General features: G+C 45.7%; 1 protein-coding gene across 1 annotated transcript in view; it reads right to left on the bottom strand.

Annotated features, from left to right (window-relative positions):
• The window catches only part of QRFPR (pyroglutamylated RFamide peptide receptor), a 92364-nt gene that overhangs the window by 30527 nt on the left and 45416 nt on the right, over window positions 1-16421 (bottom strand). The window contains exon 3 of the mRNA XM_077476833.1: window positions 2652-2713. Within this exon, the coding sequence (XP_077332959.1) occupies window positions 2652-2713 (62 nt within the window). The remainder of the gene's footprint in view (window positions 1-2651; window positions 2714-16421) is intronic.

Genomic DNA, 16421 nt, shown 5'->3' on the forward strand with positions numbered 1-16421 from the left:
TGACGTTTCTTATATTAGGAGGGCGGGGCCACCCGTCACCTGACCCCGCTGGTGAAGGGAGCCAGGGGTTCCCCAGTGACGTGTGGGTGACCCCGCCCCCTCTGATGTAACGGAAACCTGCGTTACATCAGAGGGGGCGGGGTCACCCACACGTCACTGGGGAACCCCTGGCTTCCCTCTCCAGCGTCAGAGGGGCGGGGTCAGGTGACGGGTGGCCCTGCCCTCCTAATATAAGAAACGTCAGCGCTGGGCTCTCTGCAGTGTCTCCGGAGTGGAGACAGAAGAAGGATGTATGGACAGCGCTGGACTGAGAGATCCCCCGTCGCTGGATATGATCATCCATCGCTGGACCCCGGAGATCCGTCGCTGGATAGCAAGAGTGGATTAGCACCGCTGGAATCTTTTTTTTATTTTTTTCATTTTTAATAAAGGAATTTTTCAAAAGTGTGTTTGTCTTATTTAACCACTTTGACACTTTCTTTGTGAAATGGTAGGGGTACTTTTGTACCCCCTTACCATTTCAAACAGGGGGGGGCCGGGATCTGGGGGTCCCCTTGTTAAAGGGGGCTTCCAGATTCTGATAAGCCCCCCGCCCGCAGACCCTCACAACCAACGGCCAGGGTTGTGAGGATGAGGCCCTTGTCCTCATCAACATGGGGACAAGGTGCTTTGAGGGGTCACAGACCCCCAAAGCATCCTCCTAATGTTGAGGGTATGTGGCCTGGTACGGTTCAGGAGGGGGGGGGCGCTCTCTCGTCCCCTCCTCTTTTCCTGCGGCCTGCCAGGTTGCGTGCTCGGATAAAGGGTCTGATATGGATTTTTCGGGGGACCCCCACGTCAATTTTTTTTTAAATTTGATGCGGGGTTCCCCTTAATATCCATATCAGACCTGAAGGGTCTGGTATGGATATTTAGGGGGACCCCCAGGTCATTTTTTTTTTAATTTGACACGGGGTTCCCCTTAATATCCATGTCAGACCTGAAGGGCCTGGTAATTGAATTTAGGGGAACCCCCACGCTTTTTTTTTTTTTTTTTTTTTTTTAATCAATGAATGAATGAATTGTCGGCTAATACAGAGAACACTCATTGAGTGTTCTCTGTATTACGGAGACCCGACAATTTAGCCGCAAGTGATTTTAAAAGACTTTTTTTCCTGCACAAATGACACTTTGTGCAGGGACAGTTCTAAGCCCCAGAAACATGCGCCCCTTTACAGGCATACTATAGATACCCCCCAGCTACGAAATTTAAAGGAATATTACACTTTTATTGTTTCACTTTAATCATTATTAAAATCACTGCTCCTGAAAAAACTGCAGTTTTTAAAACTTCTTTTTGCATTGATCCATGTCCCCTGGGGCAGGACCCGGGTCCCCAAACACTTTTTAGGACAGTAACCTGCATATTACCCTTTAAAATGAGCACTTTAGATTGTGAACGTTCGAGTCCCATAGACTTTAATAGGGTTCTAAAGTTCACACGAAGTTTAGGTCTGTTCGCAGGTTCTGGTGCGAACCGAACAGGGGGGTGTTCGGCTCATCCCTAGTGACCAGCTGATCACATGGTAAAGGGTCGCTGTGGTTAGCCCTTTATTGTGATCTGTGATCAGTTGTGTCACAGAGCGTGCTGGATGCACACCCCAGGCGGCATGTAGGAGACAGGGTTCTGGGAGGATATCCATGAACACCTTCCCGGCACTGGGGCCCTGAAGGATCTAGTTACGCCTCTGGACCTCGCATAATATCTTCTCAGGTATTGTGACAAACTGAAGATTGCACACCAATGATGCACTTTCTTCCTCAAGCAGCATAAAGCATGTCCCAAATAGAGAACTGCTTCTATGACTGGTTTTACCCCCATGGGCTTAATTGTAGAGATCTCTCTACAAATAAGCCCATGAGATGAAACAGGTAGGAAGGGGTGATTCTCAGGCAGAGGCAAGCTGCATGATGCTTGTTTTTATTAAGAAGTGATGGTCAATAGTGTGCAGCCTTCACTTTGTTGCAGTCTCAGAACTAGGATCGGGGATGGGCGCCTGCTAGTACCTGACATGTCCATGATGGACAAGAGACTCAGCTTCTGGGGGGTGCTGCTTGGTTTGGACCTTCTCAGATATGTTATATCCTGAAGAGTTTTACTTTGCGTATTATTGCCTGAAAACATGTAAAAAAATTTTTTACAAGGATACCTTATCAAAGAGCTTTAGGGACTGTGTTGGTGGAATGTTGGCTTGTGATGATGGCATCAGCTTAACATAAGTTTGTGACATTTCTGAAAACCATTCAGAATTCATATACAGGTGCATTTGGCCTGCAATTTACCTGTTTCAAATAGGTTTTGTATTTCCATAGACTTGTACAGTAATAAAAAATGTGTCCAATGCGAGCAAAAGCCCAATGGCCCTCTAAAAAAAAATGCCATCAGTCATCTACTTTTAATCCATTAAACCTTACATCCATTACAGAAACATAATTAACAACATAATCAAATTAAAAAGAACAAAATAAACCCAATCTTTACTTTCTTCATACGGATCTGTCCAGTCTCACATTGTTTAATCTAAATCTTATCTTAAAGCTCTGCCCACTGTGTCAACTATAATCTGGGAATTACTCAAGACATTCTAGTTTATTGGTAAGAAAGATGTTACCTCTAAATGCTGTACATGCCACATCGGTACACCAACAAGTGCTGCTATCAACCACACGATACCTGTAAAAACATTAAAATATAATAATTATGTAATTTTAGTACAAAGGGACACTACATACAAACTTATACCTTCTCTTTTTCTAGCAAAATGCTTATTTTCTTTGTAAGGAACTTACCTGCATCTTCAATGAAGTCCTAGATTCACATACAAATGTCTCCTATGTTCCTATGTAATATATTGTACACATGTGCTTGTGTCGGGTCATGCTCCCACGCAGCTCATTCTTCACCTCATAACCTCTTAGCCTCTAGTTCTTCATGGGTAAATTCCATGTAGTTTATGGCTCTTCCCTTTGTTTTGTGTTTTGTCTCTTCTTGGTGACCTGTGACCTTTGCTCCTGGTTAGTCACTTGAGAGTGACCTTTGCTCTCTTCCACTTCCTGTTTGGTCACATGGTGGTAACCTTTGATCCTAATCCCTGATTTGTTTTCTGTCCTATTTAAAAGAATTTTGTCCTTTTCTGACTTGTTTATGCTAAAGTTTACTTTGCTCTATGGATGTGTCTGCTGTTTGTTTCTTTTGAATTTCTGAGTCAGCCTGAGTCCTGACCTTTGTCAGTTTGCTGCCCAATCTGCCATTAGGGATTTAGCTCTGTTTTGTGTGCCCAGTTTTCAGGCCTCTGGCTTGTCCCCAACAATTCTTCAGGAGTAACCTTGTGTGTACTACTTCCTGCCTACCAGTGACGCAATTAGGTGGTTTGCTGTCTAGGGTTGCTCAAGTCCATCCACACCATCTGTGGCCCCCAGTAATGGGGAGGAAAGGGGGATAGTCTTTTTAGGCCCCTCTTTGCCTTATTGGGGCCGTGGCATTGGCAATATAAGCCAAGTTAAAGGGTTATATATTAAGAGGTTTTTCATTGGTCAGTTTGGGTCATGTGAAGAATTTTATGGAAAGTCAGAGGGTTGAGTTAGGATTGGTCATTTAAGATCATAGGAACTTTAGAACATTCTGGAAGCTGGTTTTGTGCCTATATAAGGGGCCAGCTGACAGGATTCTTGGGCAGTCGCCAGTGAAGAAGATTTCACAATTAACTCCCCTCCACCCCCTCCCACTGTTGCGGCTGGTTTATGTGGTGGATCTCCTTAGATTAATTTAGCTAAAGAGGACATGTAAGGAAATGTTAAAGTGAAGGTTGAGTCAACTCAAGTCTCAGTGGCTGAGCTGAGAGTTGTTTAATTTATCAGTATTTCTTGATGAATTTAATTGATGAAATACATTTTATTATATTACTGAAATATTTTGTTTTAAAACCAAAAAACTCGGGCCGTGGCCTAATTTGATCCAATGTTGATGTATTGTTTCTTTTTTATTATTTAATATGCATGTTTGATGATCTGTCTTTTGAACAGTCCCATACTTCTTAACACCAAAAGTAACATCTACGCTCGTAGACTTGTATGACCAGCTGGTCCTAGTTATTATTAGTACCCTTTACCACTTCTTGGCTTGGATAAGTCAAATTGAGAGTTTAATTTTAGGGATGGCCGAACGGTTCGCCCGTCGGTCGTTTTGCGGCGAATTTCGGCTGTTCGCGGTCCGCCCAATCGCCGGACTATTGCCGCCGTTCGCCCGGCGGACTTCCGTGTTTACTGTGTAAAAGAACTTTGACCTATGATGACACATCCATCATGGGGTACAGGACAGCCAATTGAGACATTCCAGCACATGGACACTTGGACATTCCCCCTAACTTATAAATAGACCCGATCCGGCGGCCATTTTACATTCTTTCATATGTCACTGTAGGGAGAGGTTGCTGTGTGGAGCAGGGAGAGACTGCAGTGACCCAAATCGCTAGCTATTTGGTCCACAAAAGTTCTTTTCAGGACTGGTATGGTATAGGTGTTAGGTGTAGTTCAGGATATAGGTTTGAGGCACTGCTGTGCTAGTGATTGTTGCAGCAGCCTGTCTTTTGTCAGTGTAGAGAGAGGGACAGGACGCTGTGTGCAGCAGGGACAGTCAGTTTAATCATTAGCTGTTACTATTAGGTCCACAAAAGTCCTTTTCAGGACTGGTATGGTAAAGTAGTACATGATATAGTTTTGAGTGCTATTCAAGTTATTGTTCCAGCAGCCTGTGTTTTGTCAGTTTAAATAGGGACAGGCAGGAAGCTGTGTGTGGCAGTGAGGGACAGTCAGTTTAATCAGTAGCTGTTACTATTAGGTCAACAAAGGTTCTTTTCAGGACTGGTATGGTAATAGGCTTGTACACGTATAATATTCTTTCTTCCAAATATAGAAAGAATATTATACTTGACTGCTGCCCTTCTGCTGCAGTAGTCCTTTATGAGTATAGGGACTGAGGTACAGTCTGCTAATCATTCACAACCTACTAGTTCCACAAAAGTCCTTATAAGGACTGGTAAGGTATAGGGTACTACAGTACATAGGGTTGAGTGAGGTACAGTCTGCTATTCCTTAAGGACTGGTATAGGGCCACAATATATAGGGTTGAGGTGCACTACTGCTGACTGCTGCCCTTCTGCTGCAGCAGTCCTTTATCAGTATAGGAACTGAGGTACAGTCTGCTAATCACAACCTACTAGTTCCACAAAGGTCCTTATAAGGCCTGGTAAGGTATAGGGTACTACAGTACATAGGGTTGAGTGAGGTAAAGTCTGCTATTCCTTAAGGACTGGTATAGGTCCACAATATATAGGGTTGAGGTACACTACTGCTGACTGCTGCCCTTCGGCTGCAGTAGTCCTTTATCAGTATAGGGAATGAGGTACAGTCTGCTAATCATTCACAACCTACTAGTTCCACAAAGGTCCTTATAAGGACTGGTAAGGTATAGGGTACTACAGTACATAGGGTTGAGTGAGGTACAGTCTGCTATTCCTTAAAGACTGGTATAGGTCCACAATATATAGGGTTGAGGTGCACTACTGCTGCCCTTCTGCTGCAGTAGTCCTTTATCAGTATAGGGACTGAGGTACAGTCTGCAAATCATTCACAACCTACTAGTTCCTCAAAGGTCCTTATAAGGACTGGTAAGGTATAGGGTACTACAGTACATAGGGTTGAGTGAGGTACAGTCTGCTATTCCTTAAGGACTGGTATAGGTCCACAATATATAGGGTTGAGGTGCACTACTGCTGACTGCTGCCCTTCTACTGCAGTAGTCCTTTATGAGTATAGGGACTGAGGTACAGTCTGCTAATCATTCACAACCTACTAGTTCCACAAAGGTCCTTATAAGGACTGGTAAGGTATAGGGTACTACAGTACATAGGATTGAGTGAGGTACAGTCTGCTATTCCTTAAGGACTGGTATAGGTCCACAATATATAGGGTTGAGGTGCACTACTGCTGACTGCTGCCCTTCTGGTGCAGAAGTCCTTTATGAGTATAGGGACTGAGGTACAGTCTGCTAATCATTCACAACCTACTAGTTCCACAAAGGTCCTTATAAGGACTGGTAAGGTATAGGGTACTACAGTACATAGGGTTGAGTGAGGTACAGTCTGCTATTCCTTAAGGACTGGTATAGGTCCACAATATATAGGGTTGAGGTGCACTACTGCTGCCCTTCTGCTGCAGTAGTCCTTTATGAGTATAGGGACTGATGTACAGTCTGCTAATCATTCACAACCTACTAGTTCTACAAAGGTCCTTATAAGGACTAGTAAGGTATAGGGTACTACAGTACATAGGGTTGAGTGAGGTACAGTCTGCTATTCCTTAAAGACTGGTATAGGTCCACAATATATAGGGTTGAGGTGCACTACTGCTGACTGCTGCCCTTCTGCTGCAGTAGTCCTTTATGAGTATAGGGACTGAGGTACAGTCTGCTAATCATTCACAACCTACTAGTTCCACAAAGGTCCTTATAAGGACTGGTAAGGTATAGGGTACTACAGTACATAGGGTTGAGTGAGGTACAGTCTGCTATTCCTTAAGGACTGGTATAGGTCCACAATATATAGGGTTGAGGTGCACTACTGCTGCCCTTCTGCTGCTGTAGTTCTTTATGAGTATAGGGACTGATGTACAGTCTGCTAATCATTCACAACCTACTAGTTCCACAAAGGTCCTTATAAGGACTAGTAAGGTATAGGGTACTACAGTACATAGGGTTGAGTGAGGTACAGTCTGCTATTCCTTAAAGACTGGTATAGGTCCACAATATATAGGGTTGAGGTGCACTACTGCTGACTGCTGCCCTTCTGCTGCAGTAGTCCTTTATGAGTATAGGGACTGAGGTACAGTCTGCTAATCATTCACAACCTACTAGTTCCACAAAGGTCCTTATAAGGACTGGTAAGGTATAGGGTACTACAGTACATAGGGTTGAGTGAGGTAGAGTCTGCTATTCCTTAATGATTGGTATAGGTCCACAATATATAGGGTTGAGGTGCACTACTGCTGACTGCTGCCCTATTCTGCAGCAGTCCTTTATCAGTACAGGGACTGAGAGTTTTGTCACAGGGTCATTTAAAAAATGACAGGCAGAGGAAGAGGCAGGCCCTTCCGCAGGGGTGGTAGGGGTAGGGCAGGAGCAACAGGCTTGAGCCAAAGTGGGAAGTTGCAGAAGGTGCGTTCAATTACTTTAAAGGACACACCAGGCTTGGTTGAGTGGCTCACTCAGTCTTACTCTTCTGCACCCTCCTCATCCTCTCGATCTGCACCCTCTTCTTCACTCTCTGCTATGTGCACCCCCAAAGACACTACCACCAACAACACCACCACCACCACATACCTTCCGCTTGAGTCACAGGAATTATTTTCCGATCCATATCAAGACATTTCTGATGCGCAGCCACTCTTGGCATTGGATCAGGAAGTGGAGGTAGCAACAACCGCTACTCAGCAGTCTGACGACAGTACCCAGATCAGCCCAAGGAGGAGGTTGGTCCCCGGTGTTGCTGCCTACTCCGAGATCTCTACTTATAGCGGTGGGGAAGGTGACGTCAATGATGACGTGTCTAGTGATGTCACGTGGGTGCCCACAAGAGAGGAAGAGGAGGGGAGTTCAGAGGGAGATATGGACCAGCAGATAGGGAGGAGAAGCAGGAATAACTTACATTGCACAGGAGGGACAAAGCAGACTGCTAATGTATCAGGAGCGAGTCATCGACCATGTACGGTCACATCTGGCGCTCCCAGGACGCCGGCACATGGCTCCGCAGTGTGGGCTTTTTTTAACGTGTCCGCTGCTGACAATAGCATTGCCATCTGCAATCTTTGCAGTCAACGCATTAGTCGCGGTAAGCCCAACACTCACCTAGGGACGACCGCCTTAAGAAGGCAGTCATCACCGAGCCCAGGGGGAGCAATGGAACACACAAAGCCACACTCCAGGCTCTCACCGTCCAGCCTCGTCTTCTACTTCTCCTTCTCCTCTCTCCTCACAATTGTCCTCCACTCCACCTTCCATCACGCCAAGCTCACGTTTTTCTGCAAAAAGGCAGGCTTCCGTGGGCCTAATGTTCGAGCGTAACAAAATGGTGATGCTGGATAACTCTCTTGCCCAACGGTTGACGGCTGGCTTGTCAGAACTGATAGCCCGCCAACTACTGCCATATAAACTGGTAGACTCGGAGGCCTTTTGAAAATTTGTGGCCATTGGCAAACACGGGCAGGGAAGGTATATCACTTTTACTGCCCACTGGGTGAACCTTCTGACGGCCGTCAAGCATGTAACTCGTGGCACCCCTTGTAGATTTAGTTTTACCGCCATGGATTGCATGCAGGCCTGGCTCTTCTTCTCCTCCTCCTCCTACTCCATCCTCCTCCCTCTCCTCCTCGGCTGACTCCTCCTTCCTGCTGCTAGCGTCTCTTCCGCTGTGCCGCCCAAGCTCCCCAGAACCTATTCGACATGCCAGGTGAGACGTTGCCATGCCGTGCTGCGTCTGTTGTGCCTGGAAGCCAAGAGCCACACTGGCCCGGCACTCCTTTCAGCTTTGCGTTCACAGGCAGATCAGTGGCTAACACCGCTCAGAACTCAGAACAGGCTTGTCAGAACTGATAGCCCGCCAACTACTGCCATATAAACTGGTAGACTCGGAGGCCTTTTGAAAATTTGTGGCCATTGGCAAACAGGGGCAGGGAAGGTATATCACTTTTACTGCCCACTGGGTGAACCTTCTGACGGCCGTCAAGCATGTAACTCGTGGCACCCATGTAGATTTAGTTTTACCGCCATGGATTGCATGCAGGCCTGGCTCTTCTTCTCCTCCTCCTCCTACTCCATCCTCCTCCCTCTCCTCCTCGGCTGACTCCTCCTTCCTGCTGCTAGCGTCTCTTCCGCTGTGCCGCCCAAGCTCCCCAGAACCTATTCGACATGCCAGGTGAGACGTTGCCATGCCGTGCTGCGTCTGTTGTGCCTGAGGCCAAGAGCCACACTGGCCCGGCACTCCTTTCAGCTTTGCGTTCACAGGCAGATCAGTGGCTAACACCGCTCAATTTGACAGTTGGTAAAGTGGTGTGTGACAACGGTGCCAATCTGCTTAGCGCATTGAAACAGGGCAAAATTACGCACGTGCCATGCATGGCACACGTCTTAAACTTGGTCGTGCAGCGATTCGTTGTCAAATACCCTGGGGTCCAGGACATCTTGCGGCAGGCAAGGAAAATCTCAGCCCATTTCAGAAGATCTAACACAGCCATGGCTCGCCTTGCTGACATTCAGCGGCGACACAATCTGCCGGTCAGACGTCTTATTTGCGATTGCCCGACGCAATGGAACTCAACCTTCTATATGCTTGATAGGCTGCTCCAGCAGAAACGTGCAGTTAACGTCTACCTGTATGAACTCTGCGGCAGAACAGGTTCTGGGGAGCTGTTTTTTTTTTCAGTGTTTGTTTTCAGCAGTGGCTGCGCATGCGCAACGCATGCAGACTCCTGCGCCCATTTGAGGAGATCACCAAACTGGTCATTCGCAGCCATGGCGCCATCAGTGACATGGTACCTTATGCCTTTTTTATGGAGCGTGCATTGCGTCGTGTCATTGATCAAGCTGTGGAGGAGCAGGAGCTGGAAGATAAGTAAGTCACAATGCTGGATGAATTCCCAGGGGGGGCTACTCTATCTGAGACAAGTGAACAACAGGAATCTGAAGAGAAGTCAGAGGAGGATGGTGCCGGGGCAGATGAGGAGGAGCAAGAAGAGCATGCTTTAAACCTTTCTGGGATCCCTGTTGTTGTGCGTGGATGGGGAGAGGAGAATGAAGAGGACAACATTATCCTGGATGATGAGCAGGAGCCAGGCCACCACACTGCTTCCAGTTTAGTGCAAATGGGGGCCTTCATGCTCCAGTGTTTTAATAGGGACCCCCGTATAAAAAGCATAAGGGTCAAGGACCAGTACTGGGTGGCAACGTACTTAGACCCCCGGTACAAACACAAAATGGCAGAAATGTTACCGCCGTCACAGAGGGCTGTCAGAATGGAGCACTTCCAGGCCTTGCTTCGAGAAATGCTGCATTCTGCTTTTGCGTGCGCTGGCAGAGGAGCAATTCCCACTCACAGAGAAGGAGTTGCGGGTACCAATCCAACAGCGCCTGCAAGAAGAGGCCGGTTTGAAGATGTGTTGGTGACTTCGGATATGAGGTAATTCTTTCAGCGGACCCATCGACAGGTGTCATCCGGATCCAGCATCAGGGAATGCCTAGACCGTCAGGTGTCCGACTACATCGGGTTAACGGCCGATGTGGACGCTCTGAGGAGTGATGAACCCCTGGACTACTGGGTGGGCAGGCTTGACCTCTGGCCAGAGCTTGCCCAATTTGCAATCGAACTGTTGGCTTGCCCCTCGTCCAGTGTCCTGTCCCAAAGGACGTTCAGCGCAGCAGGGGAGATCATGACCGATAAGCGTACTCGCCTAGCTCACGACAGTGTTAACTACCTCACATTTCTAAAAATGAATGAGGCATGGATCTCGGAGGAATTCAACACATGTGACCAGTAGACCATGTATATGTCTATAAACGATTTTTTTAATCAAGCACACAGACCTTCTTTCTTCATTTGGCTTACTTCCTTGTCCAAAAAAAGCACACCGTACTATATGCCCGTAACCTCCTGTTTGAAGAGGTTGAGCTGTGTCCTATTTCTACTGGGGCTGCTTATTATGAGGAGCTCCCACCATCCCTGTGCTGTGCTGACTTCCTCCTGGGGCTGTACCTCTGCTGTGCATATTATAAGGGGCTCCCACCATCCCTGTGCTATGCTCATTATGAGGGGCTCCCACCATCCCTGTGCTGTCCTGACTTCCTCCTGGGGCTGCTTATTATGAGGGGCTCCCACCATCCCTGTGCTGTGCTGACTTCCTCTTGGGGCTGTACCTCTGCTGTGCATATTATGAGGGGCTCCCACCATCCCTGTGCTATGCTCATTATGAGGGGCTCCCACCATCCCTGTGGTATGCTGACTTCCTTCTGGGGCTGCTTACGGTGCAGGTGTCAGTGCTGTATTTTACGGTGCTGGTGTCAGTGCTGTATATATCGGTGCTGGTGTGAGTGCTTTATGTCACGCTGCTGATGTCAGTGCTCTCTATCACGGTGCTGGTGTCAGTGCTGTATATCACGGTGCTGGTGTCAGTGCTTTATGTCACGCTGCTGATGTCAGTGCTCTCTATCACGGTGCTGGTGTCAGATCGCTCTATCACGGTGCAGGTGTCATTTCTGTATGTCACGCTGCTGATGTCAGTGCTCTCTATCACGGTGCTGGTGTCAGTGCTGTATATCACGGCGCTGGTGTCAGTGCTTTATGTCACGCTGCTGATCTCAGTGCTCTCTATCACGCTGCCGTTGATCATCTCCTGCACCCTCTTCTTTGCCTACCCTGAACTTCTCTCTCCTCCATTGCCTTCATGCGCTCCACAGTCCTGAATTGTCACAATTTCACATATAAAAAAAGAATGCTTGTAGTTGTCGATCCCAGATTCACCTCATACATGTGTTATGTCATTGGCCATGTGGTGGGACTATGTTTGCACAGCTTGTAATTATTTTGTGGCTGCAAATTTGACCTGTAGGTTTGCAAAGTTTGCCTCCCATTGAAGTCACGGTTCATTACATTACGGTTCGCGAACTATCGGCCGCGTTCGCGAAACGTCCCGTCAGAAGTTCGTCCATCGCTATTTCATTTCCCCTACATTTCAGCAGAAATCAGGAATATTCACTACTTTGGTGAAATGCAATATGGTCAGCTGTAAATGTGAAATTAAAGTCCATCTAAAGCTTTTCCATGTATCATTTTTTTTTCGTCTTTTGTTTTGGTAAATGAATACATTTAAATGCATGGATACTCTTACTACCTGCTAGACAATGCTTGAGGGATGGAAAGGACTGGTCATGGTTTTTAATCACTTCATTTACTTTGGCAGCACTTTGCTTTATCTACTAATCTAAAGAGCTGTGTGTAGAGCTAGGCATGGCTATTTACTAATAGGTCTATCAAAATGCCAACAGTTAACCAAATATGACTATAGCAGTAACAAGGGTACCAACACTTCAGTGAGTCCACAGAACCCAGTCAAAGGAAGTCCCTACCTATCTAATGGTTCTAAAGGCAGAGTTAACTGGAAATATTTTGATATAGGCATTCTATATCAAATATAATTTATTTAGTTTGACCAGAATTCTACTTTAAGATATTTTTGCTGTTTTTTTAAGGATTAGATTGGCTGTAAATAGCTCCCAAGTGCTATAAAAGCTTCTTTCCTGGTCCTTGTGCCCTAAAACAGTCTCTTAAAAGCCTCAGTATTATGAGGTTTTTCTTTCACAAAAGAAAATTTAGACACTGAGAAAAAAGGAAAACAAAAAAGTAATAAAACAAGTAACACTAATTGAAATAAGCAATTTAATAAATTAAACTATCCTAAATTCAACAAAAAAAACTCTAAATAAAGGAAAGTAATGTTATTCAACACATTTCACCTTACTCGCTCAGCGAGAGAAAATGGCTTATTGCACAATCTCCCAAGTAAATGTGTAATTTTGCATTAGGAAATTCTAAACAACATTTCTAGTACACATTCAGTATAGCTTTGTTCTTCGTGCAGTCCTAAAAACACTATAATCAATATGTTCCAAAGAATTCTAATAAAAGAGAAATTTAGGCCAAAAGTGAACAGAAACTGTTAGCAAATGAGAATGTTCAAAGAACTGAAATTATAGCTAGCAATCAGCACTCAATTTACTCCTGTAAATTATGAATTTTAGTTGCTTGATCACACATAATACATAATTACTGAAGTTATTAAATCACTCCTCTGGTTTTATGCTGAGCCCTATGTGGTTTGACCATGAATACAGTTTGATGGGCACTCTGCCAATCTGACAATATCTTTATTTTGAAAGTAAACATATATTCTATAAATCCGATGCGTATAATTTGTTTTTCTTGCAAACAAAGGCATGAGGTATAAAATGGTTACAGATGTGAGGTAACCTTGGAAGTGCCAACTTGGAAGTCAGTGTATGAGATGAAGAAATTAAAGTAGGGGTCACCCAACATTTACATACACTAAGTTAACAAAACAAAAAAAAACATGCATCAGGATGAACGGTTGCAACAGAAGGAAGTTGGGCATGCATGAGTAAGTATATAGTAGCAAGTGCCCAGGCAGGGAGAGGAAACAAGAGTAGAAGGGGTGAGGGGCAAAGGGATGGCATAGAGGGGGATGAGGAGAAGAGGGGTAGTTCCCAGGGATAGAGTATAATTTGTTTTTATTTAGCAATTAAAACACTCACTCACACTGTCGGAGCCCGTAAACCCAGAAGAAACACCAGGGAAGATGTCAGCCATCACATCGGTGTGCAGGTGCCACTGTGGGAGCTTCATTCTAAGGTAAGTATTTCATAATGAGCTAGTATGTGATGCCTTTGTCTTACAGGTTTTTTTTTTTTTTTGGGGGGGGGGGGGGGGAGTTTACAAGCTCTTTAATTATGTATATTTCAGCTATCTAGTCATTTGCAGGTTACAGGGATGGCTCCTGCTGAGCCACATCTCCACCACTCCCCAATCACTCCCACTTCAGCTGCAAAGCCAATGGGTGGGGGCGTACACATGGCGCAGTATGACGTCACATAAAAATTTATGTCCACTTTTTACTTCTGGCCTGCTAGACGTAACCCATTCACCTGAATGGGGCTGAGCCACAACCACCTCCCAAGCTCTTGAAATGCACAGGTCTGCCGTGTGGTGGTGTGGGTTTTAGGGGTTAAAACATAACACATCCTCATTGCCGGTCAAATGTCCTCTGAACAATATCGACCACAGGACTACTCTTCAGAGGACTAAAGCTAATGTAAACTAGCCCTTACTGTGTATCCACTTGGAGACCAAGCCTTTTCTGGCACTTTTTGTTTACATGTTTTAAGACTGGGTTCACACTGCTGTGCAGAGTGGCTCACAGCAGGGTTGGTGCAAGGTTTTTTGACACCCTAGGCGAAACCTTTTTGCTACCTCCCCTGGCTCCACCCCTGACTCCACCCCATTTGCCCTGCCCATGTGTACCCCACCTATTTAATGAAGCGCCCATCAAATGCAGCCCACCAGCACCCATCAAATGCAGTCTCACTAGCACCCATCAAATGCAGCCTCACCAGCACCCATTAAATTCAGACTACCAGTGCCCATCAATGCAGCCTACCAGTGCCCATCAATGAATGTTTACTTGCTTCCATTTATTCTGGAGTCAGGACACAGACACAGTCCTCTGCCGCTGCTGTGCCTCTGACATTATGTGCGAATGGAGCAGCGGCTGCCTGCTGATGCTAAGTCTTAGTTTCTTGTTGCAGAGAGTAGGAACACCAGTGACCGGGCGCCCTAGGCAGCAGTGCACCCTAGGCAGTTGCCTAGTTTGCCTAGTGGTAGCACCGGCCCTGGGTGCATCCCTGTTCATCGTTTCAGGTCCGATTTTGGTTCAAAATTTTGGCTGAATTCGGACCTGAAACAGACCAAAAGATGTACAGGACTCTTGTGCAACTCGCTCCGCAGCCATCACTGATCACTATATTGGTGCCACTGGTCCCCAAAAAGTGTCCAATTTTTCCTGCGCAATGTCTCAGTCCTGCTAAAAATCGCTAAAACGCCGCCATTACTAGTAAAAAGTCCCTAAATCTATCCCATAGTTTGAAGTTGCGATAACTTTTGCGCAAACCAATCAATATACGCTAATTGGGATTTTTTTCCCAGAAATGCAAATTGGCCTAAATTGATGAATAAATTCGATTTTTTACATATTTTTATTGGATTTGTTTTGGAGCAGAAAGTGAAAATTATTGTTTTTTTTTTTATAGCGCAAAATCTAAAAACAGCAGAGGTGATCAAATACCACAAAAAGAAAGTTCTATCTGTGGGAAAAAAAAGGACATACATTTTGTTTGTGTAAAACATTGACCGCACAATTGTCAGTTAAAGTAACGCAGTGCTGTATCGCAAAAAATGCCCTGGTCATTAAGGGGGTAAATCCTTCCAGGACTGAAGTGGTTAAAATTGTGAACACTCTTGGAATGATGACAAACTATGGTACTTAAAAATCTCCATAGGTGATGGTTTAAAATTTTTAGCAGGTTACCTGTTTAGAGCTACAGAGGTTCTCTATCACAAATTTTTTTTTATATCACTTTTATTCCTATATCAAAAAATGTAAACATCCCTTGTAATTGAAATAAGGGTGACAGGTCCTCTTTATGAAGATATCTGGGGTCAAAGAGACCCCAAATCTGTTCTTTACCTTTAAAAGCAAAAGATCAAAAACATTTTTGATGTTTTTGTTTAAAAAAAAAAAAAGTTTACTTCCACCCTGGACTGGAAGTGACATCATGGCATTGCTCCAGTCCTCCAAGGCCATAGAGGTGATCAAAGATGATCTGTTCTTTGCTTCTGTGACCAGCCAGCCACACGGTCGGATCATTTCTTGTGCGCGCCGGTGAGCGCTTGCAAACCGCAACATATATATATATGACTAGCAGACGCTATGTTTTTTTTTTTCAAAGTTAAATTGCCTGAAACCACAGTTGGGTTTCAGGACTATTCTCTAAATTTCTGGTTTCGGTACCAGTCCAGCTGGGTTGCACTGGGTTCTCTTTGACCGCAGGTGTCGTTGTCACCGCCGGCAAGAGTAAGAACACAGTTTAGCTGGGTGTATTGAATGCCACTGTTCTCTGGGGACCAGCACAGTGGGAGTGTTCTCCTGCGGTGCATGCTGGGAGGTGCCGACATCACGTGCTTTGGGGTTCCGGAAATTATTTTCTGTCTGTTCGGTTCTGGTGGTTCTCCTGACCCAGCCCCATGGCCCTCCTGGCCTGGGGTGCGGAACCATGCATTTCAAGTCTCGGGGCTGGCTGGCCGGAGGCAACGCAACTGCAGGGACAGGCCCGAGTGGATTTCGAGGCCTATTGATCCAAGGGTGGTCTGGTGCCGTCTCATCTGAAGGGAGAAGCCCAGCAAATGAAGAATCCCAGGGGAGGACTCTTCAGGAGAAGGTTGTGCTCAAGGCTGGCTTCTCTGAAGTATCCTGGAGGCTTAGTTGAAGGATGCAGCCTAAATCAACACTCATATGGTATTGCTGGATCGGCTGAGAGATACTGGTACCGTATAATAGCTCTTTAAATTTGTCTACGTCCCTCAGTAACGCTCAAGTCTGTGCCAGAGACTTTGTCAAACATCCTGCGCTCAAGTGTACATCACAAGTCTGTGGCAGAGACTTTACCAAGCACCCTACCGGCTGCTAGGCCTAGTGAGAGGAGGTCTATC

Source organism: Lithobates pipiens, unplaced genomic scaffold, assembly GCF_037356315.1.
Source record: "Lithobates pipiens isolate NorthernLeopardFrog02 unplaced genomic scaffold, aLitPip1_a1.2 Scaffold_13, whole genome shotgun sequence".
Lineage (NCBI taxonomy): Eukaryota > Metazoa > Chordata > Amphibia > Anura > Ranidae > Lithobates > Lithobates pipiens.